Source organism: Oncorhynchus mykiss, chromosome 9 (assembly GCF_013265735.2).
Source record: "Oncorhynchus mykiss isolate Arlee chromosome 9, USDA_OmykA_1.1, whole genome shotgun sequence".
NCBI lineage: Eukaryota > Metazoa > Chordata > Actinopteri > Salmoniformes > Salmonidae > Oncorhynchus > Oncorhynchus mykiss.
The window spans coordinates 15,310,933-15,321,973 of record NC_048573.1 but is presented as its reverse complement, the minus strand read 5'-3'; the positions used below and the strand labels follow the sequence as shown (position 1 = coordinate 15,321,973).

General features: G+C 41.2%; 1 protein-coding gene across 7 annotated transcripts in view; it reads left to right on the top strand.

The window, feature by feature from the left end:
- Nucleotides 1-943: 943 nt before the first annotated feature.
- The window catches only part of LOC110531570 (rho guanine nucleotide exchange factor 11), a 35,148-nt gene continuing 25,050 nt past the window's right edge, over nt 944-11,041 (top strand). For 4 of the 7 annotated variants that reach the window (XR_005053188.1, XM_036987413.1, XM_036987412.1 and 1 more), the window contains exons 1-2: nt 7,479-8,016; nt 9,493-9,746. Coding sequence is in view for 6 of the 7 variants with exons in the window: in XM_036987413.1 (XP_036843308.1) it covers nt 9,712-9,746 (35 nt within the window). In the remaining variant the exon portion in view is untranslated. Of the gene's footprint in view, nt 1,062-7,478; nt 8,158-9,492; nt 9,747-11,041 lie in introns of those variants that run through there. The other 3 variants (XM_036987411.1, XM_036987409.1, XM_036987410.1) reach the window with 3 other exon arrangements.

Here is an 11,041-nt window from a genome sequence, read left to right as displayed (position 1 = left end):
CCGAAAGACGGCACCCTACACAGGGCAGTGTCCACAATAAAAAAATTTAGACCAGAGGAAAGAGTGCCTCCTACTGGCCCTCCAACACCACTTCCAGCAGCATCTGGTCTCCCATCCAGGGACTGACCAGGACCAACTCTGCTTAGCTTCAGAATAAAGCCAGAAGTGGTATGCAGGGTGGTATGTGGCATATATTGCTTTTGCAAGCAATTTAATCAACACAGTATGCCAAACCACAATCACAAAGTCCTAATAATTTATAATGGTAAATACAAATAAACTTGAAACGAAAGATATAATACAGTTATTGTCGAACCATCTTTTTACATTTCACCCATTACATGACACAAACGAACAGAATAATATTTTTATTTTAAATCAGCAGTTTGGATTTAAAACAGTTTCCAAGAGCATAATATCAAACTTGTATTGTACTATTATAAAATGTTTCTCATTCTGTTAAAACATAGACCATCATAATTTGTCTCCCTTTTCTTTGATTTTCCTTGTATGTATCTTGAACACCTTGAATATCAGTAAAAAAAAAACATGATGTGACTGGTCACATTTAAATGATAAAAATGAAGGCAATGACATATATATATTTTTTTATCTGCATGTGCAATACTTTGTTATAATCTGAAGATTATAACCATGATGGGAAAATCCCATTAAAAAGTTAACTTCCTACGCCCAGATGTCAACTTTCTCTTCTCCTCCCTATAATGACTTGTGAGTTAAAGGAGTTGGGCCGGTATGATGTAGAATTGTGATAAAGCCACTTTCGCTACACTGGAAGTTAATAGGAATACAACTTTTAGATCGCAAAAACGTCTATCATACATGTCAGGTTTCAATACTGGCCGATGTCATAACGTGGGAGATCGTCATGTCTCGGATGAAACATTTATAATATTTTAGCGATATTCCTACCTCAAGAAATGTGTAATTTAACAGAGGGTCCACCACATTTCTCTTTTTTGTCTGCCTCTTCAGTCCAGAGTGCATTGCCGTTGCGAAGGGACACTCTGCAAGGAACATCGATCTGCAGGTTGAACATGGTGAGTTTGTAGACTCCTAAATTGATAATGCACTTTGTTTAGGTGATTTTACAGCTAACTAGCTACTTCACATGCTGATATTGACTTTTGCATTATTGTGTGTAGCTACGTTTACTAGCTTGCCACCCAGCACATAGAGAGAGCATTGCATTGTGGGTTGTGTAGTCGACTTAACACCTGCTAACCATGTGTATGTGACAAAATAAAATTAGATTTTGACTTGAGCTGCAACAGATTTCCACAACCATTGTCTTGTATTGCTACCAACCTTATTATAATGACAAAAATAAACATTTGTTCATAAAACATATTGTTCTCACAAATGATTAGAATTAGGGGTTTATTAGGGAGGATTTTGGATTCGGGTTTAGGGTGGATTTTTCCTCTAACAGATTGCTTGACTGCTGTACATTTAGATATCACTCCACTACATATTCCACCATATCCAGCACACCTGGATTAAAGAGTACTGCTTTAGTGGTGTTCACTGCTGCCCCCTTTACTGTATTTGCTGCACATTTTTCCAACAATTGTTTACAGACTTATAATTCACTGTATCACAATTCCAGTGGGTCAGAAATGTACATACACTAAGTTGTCTGTGCCTTTAAACAGCTTGGAAAATTCCAGATAATGATGTCATGGCTTTAGAAGCTTCTGATAGGCTAATTGACATCATTTGAGTCAAATGGAGGTATACCTGTGGATGTATTTCAAGGCCTATCTTCAAACTCAGTGGCACTTTGCTTGGCATCATGGGAAAATCAAAAGAAATCAGCCAAGACCTCAGAAAAAAATTGTAGACCCCCACAAGTCTGGTTCATCCTTGGGAGCAATTTCCAAATGCCTGAAGGTACCACGTTCATCTGTACAAACAATAGTACGCAAGTATAAACACCATGGGACCATGCAGCCGTCATACCGCTCAGAAAGGAGACGCGTTCTATCTCCTAGAGATTAATGTACTTTGGTGCGAAAAGTGCAAATCAATCCCACAACAACAGCAAAGGACCTTGTGAAGATGCTGGAGGAAACAGGTAGAAAACTATCTATATCCACAGTAAAATTTGTCAAATATCGACATACCGCTTGGCAAAGAAGAAGCCACTGCCATAAAAAAGCCAGGCTACGGTTTGCAACTGCTCATGGGGACAAAGATCATACTTTTTGGAGAAATGTCCTCTGGTCTGATGAAACAAAAATAGAACTGTTTGGCCATAATGACCATCGTTATGTTTGGAGGAAAAAGGGGGAGGCTTGCAAGCCAAAGAACACAATCCCAACCGTGAAGCACGGGGTTAGCAGCATCATGTTATGGGGGTTCTTTGCTGCAGGAGGGACTGGTGCACTTCACAAAATAGATGGCGTCACGAGGGAGGGAAATTATGTGGATATATTGAAGCAACATCTCAAGACATCAGTCAGGAAGTTAAAGCTTGGTCGCAAATGGGTTTTCCAAATAGACAATGACCCCAAGCATACTTCCAAAGTTTTGGCAAAATAGCTTAAGGACAACAAAGTCAAGATATTGGAGTGGCCATCACAAAGCCCTGACCTCAAACCTATAGAAAATGTCTGTGCAGAACTGAAAAAGTGTGTGCGAGCAAGGAGGCCTACAAACCTGACTCAGTTACACCAGCTCTCAGGAGGAATGGGCCAAAATTCACCCAACTTATTGTGGGAAGCTTGTGGAAGGCTACCCAAAACATTTGACCCAAGTTAAACCATTTAAACGCAATGCTACCAAATACTACCAACTACTAACTATGAGTGTATGTAAACTTCTGACCCACTGGGATTGTGATGAAAGAAATAAAAGCTGAAATAAATCATTCTCTCTACTATTATTCTGATATTTCACATTCTTAAAATAATGTGGTGATCCTAACTAACCTAAAACAGGGAATTTTTACTAGGATTAAATGTCAGGAATTGTGATTGCAAACGAACTTGCTGCTTGGTGTCACTTTGCGAGAGAGTTTGTCACATTAACGTTGTACCACAGCCATTTTGAAAAGTAGGTTTTCCACCAACGTATGATCTGATCGGCCTGTCAGGGAGTCTGAGTGTCTGGTTGAGGTGTTCTGCTGGTGTCCACTGATACTGTGTTTATTCTGCATGCACAAAGTATTCAGACCCCTTGACTTTTTCCACATGTTGTTACATTACAGGATTATTATAAAAGGTATTAAATAGTTTTTTTTACTCATCAATCTATACATAGTACCCCATAATGACAAAGGAAAAACAGTGTGATTTTTTTTATTTATTGAAATATCACATTTACATGAGTATATAAACCCTTTACTCAGTATTTTGTTGAAGCTCCTTTGGCATTGATTACAGCCTTGAGTCTTCTTGGGTATGACGCTACAAGCTTGGCACATCTGTATTTGGGGAGTTTCTCACATTCTTCTCTGCAGATCCTTTGAAGCTCTGTCAGGTTGGATGGGGAGTGTCACTGCACGCCTATTTTCAGGGCTCTCCAGAGATATTAGATTGGGTTCAAGTCCGGGTTCTGGCTAACCCACTCAAGGACATTCAGAGACTTGTCCCGAAGCCACTCCTGTGTTGTCTTGGCTGTGTGGTTAGGGTCACTGTCCTGTTGGAAGGTGAACCATTGCCCCAGTCTGAGGTCCTGAGCGCTCTGGAGCACTCTGGAGCAAGTCATCAAGGTTCTCTCTGTACTTTGCTCCGTTCATCTTTCCCTCGATCCTGACTAGCCTCCCAGTCCCTGCCGCTGAAAGCATAATGCTGCCACCATAGGGATGGTGCCAGATTTCTTTCAGATGTGACGCTTGGTATTCAGGCCAAAGAGTTCAATCTTGGATTCATCAGACCATAGAATCTTGTTTCATGGTCTGAGAGTCCTTTTGGTGCAAACTCCAGGCGGGCTGTCATGTGCCGTTAACTGAGTAGTGGCTTCACGTCTGGCCACTCTACAATAAAAGCCTTATTGGTGGAGTACTGCAGAGATGGTTTTCCTTCTGGAAGGTCTCCCATCTCCACAGAGGAACTCTGGAGCTCTGTCAGAGTGATCATTGGGTTCTTGGTCACCTCCCTGATCAAGGCCCTTCCCCCCTGATTGCTCTGTTTGGCCAGGCGGCCAGCTCTAAGAAGAGTCTTGGTGGTTCCAAACTTCTTCCATTTCAAAATGGAAGCCACTGTGTTCTTGGGTCCTTCAATGTTGCAGACATTTTTGGTACCCTTCCCCAGATCTTTGCCTTGACACAACACGGTCTCGGAGCTCTAGGGACAATTCCTTTGACTTCATGGCTTGATTTTTACTCTGACGTGCACTGTCAACTGTGGGACCTTATATAGACAGGTCTGTGCCTTTCCAAATCATTTACAATAATTTGAATTTACCACAGGTGGACTCCAATGAAGTTGTAGAAATATTTCAAGGATGATCAATGGGAAGAGCATGCAGCTGAGCTCAATTTCGAGTCTCATAGCAAAGGGTCTAAATAGTTATGTTTTTTTTTATTTTTAACATTTGCAAACATTTCTAACAATCTGTTTTTCACTTTATCATTATATTGGGTATTGTGTGTAGATTGATGAGGGATTTTTTTTTTTAATGAATTTTAGAATAAGGCTGTAACGTAATAAAATGTGTAAAAGGTCAAGGGGTCTGAATACTTTCCAAATGAACAGTTTATGCATGACGAGTGTCTGGTTGAGGTTCTATAGTAATGTTCACTAATACTGTATTTCTACTTTCTACTTTCTAAACTGTGTGTTTCATATTATATTTCCTAAATGAGTGTTTATGCTATATAATAAACTATGTTTGCGTCTCAGTGGTGTTACGGCTCAGTAGGCAGTTTTTCTGAACAACTGATCTGATCAACTGAGCAATTGTCCCTGTGTCTCCTTCAAGGAAGTTACTCTCCCTTTATAAAGCCGTTATTCAAAATATGTTATGAATGTATGAAAACTTGTCAGACCCGTTGGGGGAAGGGCACCTTTGTCCTATACTGTAGGTAGATTTTGTACAAGGGCACAGAAGTCCATTCTCAGCAGAAGAATGTAGAGGATGATTTTGGCAGTGAGGTATTCGTGGGTTGCCTCTTATTGCCACTTGGGTGAAAACCTTGGCTACATCAATCCTTCCTGTGCTGATGTCACTTGTCCCTGTGTGGATGATGATGTGAAAGGTTTCTCCCAGGGTGCGTTCTGACAGGGCAGAGTCCCAGGGCAGAATGTGTTGTTGGGCACTAGATCTTATTAACCTTTTACCCTTCAAATAGTCATCTTTCACTGAAGAACTTGCTGTTGGAGGAGTCACACAAGATTACAATGTTAGCCTTCTCCTGCACTGACCGTGTGTCACTGTTGTGAGCTGTGGAGTCTGGTACTAGGGGTATCATTGGTGTAAGTAGGTGGAGTAGCCAGGGGTACAACTTTGGTTATAAGTGTCATGAATGATGATGTGTGTCAGTTTTGAGGGTGAAGTGCAATAGGTCAAATCATATCAAATGTTATTTTTCACATGCGTCTACATCAGGTAGACCTTACCGTGAAATGCTTACTTACAAGCCCTTCACCAACAATGCAGTTCTGAATATGTCACCTATGTATGTGTTTATGTATTCATGTATTTCACAACATTAAGTGCTAGATGATTTGTAAACGAACTTGCTGCTTACCGTCACTTTGTGAGAGAGTTTGTCACATTAATGATGTACCGTCGCTACGTCACAGGCATTTTGAAAAGTAATTTGTACACCACCGTATCTGTGGTCTGATCAGCCGGTCAAAGTCTGAGTGTCTGGTTGAGGTGCTCTGCTAATGTCCACCGATACTGTATTTCTTCTATATAGAGAATAAACTCTGTTTCATATGGCGTAAAAGAAGTGTGAATGTTGGATTCTGATGGGATATGACGGTTGAACTGAGCTCATGAGGCATTTATAAGTTAAGGTCTTTGAGAATCAATTGGTTTATGTAATTCATTTAAAAGTCCCAAAATGGATGCACCAATCATAGATTGGTCTTGCAATTAACCCTTAAGCTGGGGTCATTTTGAATTCAAAGGCATATTTTTGATCACATCGCAAAGGTGTTGTATTCAATTTTACATTAATAAATCCACTTGTTCTTAATACATCTAAATGGTTGTTCAATGTCAGTATAAATATGGACTTATTTTGATCCCCCCAAAAAACACCTGTCTCCACCTATAGTATTTTGATAAATAGGATCTTTTATCTAGTTTTCTCTGGAGATATAACAAGTTACCGATACCCCCAGAGGGTGAACCGGGACCGGTAGCAGTAATGTTGACCTGAGAGACAGATCACCTGCAGAGATGGAGTCCCTTATGCACTCACCTATGATAATACCTAATTGTATAACAGGTATTACTGTATACAAATTCTAAATGACCTTAGATGTATGCATAGTTGCTGTCAAAGCAGCTCATTAAAGTATGTACGTACATAAGTGGTATGAATACTTGGTAGATCTGCAATACAGAAACCAGCTACTCTTTGAATGTACACATACGTAGTCCTGTATTGGTGTGTATTCTCAGAAAATGAGTTATACCAGAATTCCTATAATATCCACCAGAATTCATATAATACCCTCCAATATTCTATATGTGAAACTTATGAGATGTTCGATCGGGTTCAAGTCTGGGCTCTGGCTGTGTGCTTAGGGTCGTTGTCCTAGTCTGAGGTCCTCAGCAATCTGGAGCAGGTTTTCATTAAGGATCTCTCTGTACTTTGCTCCAATCATCTTTCACTTGATCCTGACTAGTCTCCCAGTCCCTGCCGCTGAAAAACATCCCCACAGCATGATGCTGCCACCCCGATACTTCTTGGTTTCATCAGACCAGAGAATCGTATTTCTCATGGCCTGCGAGTCCTTCAGGTGCCTTTTGGCAAACTCCAAGCGGGCTGTCATGTACCGAGGAGTGGCTTCTGTCTGGCCACTCTACCAAAAAGGCCTGATTAGTGAATTACTGCAGAGATGGTTGTCCTTCTGGAAGGTTCTCCCATCTCCACAGAGTAACTCTGGAGCTCTGTCAGAGTGACCATCGGGTTCTTGGTCTCCTCCCTGACCAAGGCCCTTCTCCCATGATTGCTCAGTTTAAATACAAATACAAATAGAACCAACAATGATTCCTTGTTCTACATGTCAGTGAGGCATGTTAACACATACTGCATATCTAAACGTTCCAAAACGTTGTGTCCTGGTTCAGCCCCCAGTTGCAGACATAGGTCGCATTCCTGTGCCTAGGCTAGGCGTTGCTGACGTAGGTCAGATCTTACACCACCTGGGGTCCAGCAAATTATACAAAACGTTTTAGCTGTTAATAGGCTGTATTGATACAATACCGGTCATTCTGGTGACCGGTCATTCTGTATGGAGTGTTGCAATACTGGAGTATGACCAGTTGGTGACGTCTTGTGTTTGTCTTGCTCTTCGGACATGGTTTGATATCCATACACAACTACCAAATACTGTCTGGGAGAGGACTAGCTAGCTAATAACAACATAATATGGAACATCGGTTTGAAGGCTGCAATTAAATACATGAGCATATGAATGCAATCAGAAATGTGGATTAATCAGGGAATGCGAGGAAATATAGGACAACGGGATCTCACCTAATGGAATGAACCAGTTTGATCAAATGAAGCGAGTTGTTTGGAAAGCCACGACGAATCGAATGGACTGTCTTTCCATAAAGAAATGAATGCAGGTTTAATGAACACATTGTTACGAATGGGGCACTGGACATACTATTACATTCAAGAAGGATAACTGGCCTCAGTCGCAGCGTTTCAGATTCTACCTTGCGAATGTATTTGAGTGGCAGGCTAATTCTTTAGCTTCAGCTAGACCCCTGTCGCGTCGGCGTCATAGACGACGCTTGTGCCCAGTCACAGAGCGTAGGTGATGTCGCGGATGGCATTCGGCCTCTATCAGAATTAACTAGGTAACCAGCCATTATTTGCTTATCAAAAAACAAGTATTCTCTACACAAGTGAGTGCTGCAGTTATAACCGTCATTTTGTTGGCAACAGCAAGTGTTTCATTTATATCAAAACAATATTTGTCTATAGAGCTTGACATGATGGTAAGCCAGCCTTATGGTTATGGCTAACTTGATGTAAGGCGCTAACTAACGTTAGTCAGCTAGTCAGCTAGCAAACGTCACTGCATTTTATCCTGGATGTGAATAACATCAGCTAGCTAGTCGCTTGTCTGCTTGGGATAGTTAATCAGAAACATTTCCTTGCATCGTTCACTGACATGCCAACAGCTAGCCCTGGCAAAGTAGCAAACTAACTTTGCATTGCTAACTCGCAATACACAGGCTCCAGCTTCTAGCCACAATGGCAAGCTAGTGGTGTCGTGTTGCAGTGCAACGTCAGGTCAGATGCCATTCTGTTTACAGCGGATAGTCTTCTCTCAAACAAGCTAGATAACAAACTGGACACTTCGCTAGGTAATCTGCACCAGTGCATGTATTGAACGAGACGGTTTGAATTGTGCAATATCAATGTTGCAGTTAGCCAGCTTCTTAGAACAGTTCACTGGACCACATTGAGCGTTAGCCAAGTTCTTAAAACAGACAAACATGTACTATTGGTCTTCTGGAAGAGCCACACCAGTAAACTAGCATTAAGGACTCTGTAACTAAATTTAGCTCGCAGGGGATGGAAACAAATTTACTGAGGATAATGCGAGTAGAGTTGTCTAACGTTAGCTGACGTTAATTGGCTTGGCAGTGTCAACATAATAAACTAGAAGAATACAATTTCAAACGTTATTTAGATTTGAATGATATTAATGTTGGGATACTAGTTTGAATTGCATTTGTGTCATTCGTTTTGGATGCTTACTAGCTGATGTACCTCCAGAAAGTAGAATAGGAGCTGTTTACATAGATATCAGACAGCGAACCAAGCATCACTGTCACCAGGTCATAATTGATGAAGTTATTGTGACAGTTATCACGTCAAATCAAAGTTTATTTGTCACGTGCGCTGACTACAACAGGTGTAGGTAGACCTTACAGTGAAATGCTTACTTACAGGCTCTAACCAAGAGTGCAATTTTTAAGTAAAAACAATTATTAGGTGAACAATAGATAAGTAAAGAGAAAAAAACATCAGTAAAAAAAAATAGACGGGGAAACACAACAACAAGCCTTTTACCTTGTTAAAAATTGTTTTGTTCATGTTGCTAGTGTTGATTGCTATGTAATGACACTGTCTTAAGACTGAATGAACAAAGTAGACATTGCACAGTCAGTGGTGTCTGAATTTCATGCATCTTGCTTGAAGGTGGCACCCACCTTAAAGGTGTCCCCCACCCACCAGCTATTTCTAATATTTTCCTGTGGCACTAGATAGTTCTAACACTGTATCAATTTGTCGGGTTCCCCATTACAACTGTCTACTGTAAGGTACTTGGAGATTGCCTGTGAAAACATGAGGAAGGTGCTCAGAGCAGTCTCTGAACGGAATAAGCTCCCCACTAGCTGACGTGAGGAGTTGAAACGTAGCAGGCGGCAGCACTGTGGAACTCTGCGGAAGAAATTTGAAGAACAAAGGAGATGGTCACCCTGCTGTGACATAATTGGACCGCCGGAGAGGACACGGACGCGCTCGAGCCGTCTGCAGTCATGAGTCTCCGCACCCCCACCTCAACACTGGACAGGTAGGACTGACTGCTGGTGATGGTGGTACTAATGACAGATGGGACAAATGTATTTCCTTGATTCCTCATGTCCTCTCCTAGTATCCTTCCCAAAATGCCTTGGAGGAGTATATCAGAGGGGAGGGAAATGCAATGTGCTTTGAGAAGGGGAGAGGCAGTGACTACAGATAGGCAGCCAGTGACTATTATCAAGGTTCTCCCTAAATTGTGCAAGAGTGACACTGCGCTACCTTGTGGACTACCTGTGCCACTTTGTAATGAAAATATATAAGTACCACCTTGTTAAAAAATCCTGGAGAGAACCCTGATATTTGAACATAATACATTATAAAGTTGTTTGAACACTGAATGCTGATTGGGTATGATAAATCACTTTTTATTGTTCAAATTAGATTGGTAACCAGTTTACAATAGCAAAGAGCCACTTCAGGGGTATGCGATATATGACCAATATACCACGGCTAAGGACTGTATCCAGGCATTCTGCGTTGTCTTGCTTAAGAACAGCACTTAGCCTTTGGCAATATACCACACACAGCCCCTCGTGGCTTATTGCTTAATTAGCCTATTGCTTCTACCATTACAACTTGAAGGCCTAGTTGTACGCTTAAGCATCTCTGTTGGATGTTGTGTTAAATTGGGATCCCCTCAGCTTAGCCTTCTGTACAGGGCTATTCTCAGCTGGGAGGCAGCTTTATCACCTTTGATGTGACGTCCTTTATGGCTCACTGCCCATTATTCTGTGTGTCTGTCTGCCTGTCTGTCTGTCTGTCTGTGAATCGTTGTCTCAAAGTCGGGAAGTCAGGCGACAATGTCCAAAATAAGCCTTTAGAAACGCAGCTTATTTTGGACATATTTTAGCGAGAGTGAATTCTTCAATGTTGAGAGATCACATCTTCCGCTATTTGCATTTGAGCTTTGGTCCAACAGAGTAGGTCATATGGACCCCAAAACACATTGAGACATTATTTTTGCTGTAGTAGAGGATAAATGAACTCTTCCATTTTAAGTCTCAACTCCTCAAATTGCCCACAGAACAGACACTAATAAAACGAGAGTATCAATTAACATTGATTCTGGATAACGAATCATCTGCATTGGGTTACCACGTACCGCTAGCAGCATTTTAGCCAAATACTGTTATACTGGCTGTCTAGTCTGTGTTTTATAAATGTGCAATAAGCATAAAGAACAATTATATAAGGAATTGGCAACTCGTTCTCATTCTGAGGAATAAGGTAGGCCACTTGATTTCAACATCTGAACAAGGTGGACAGGCTAACATGCTTTTCAAA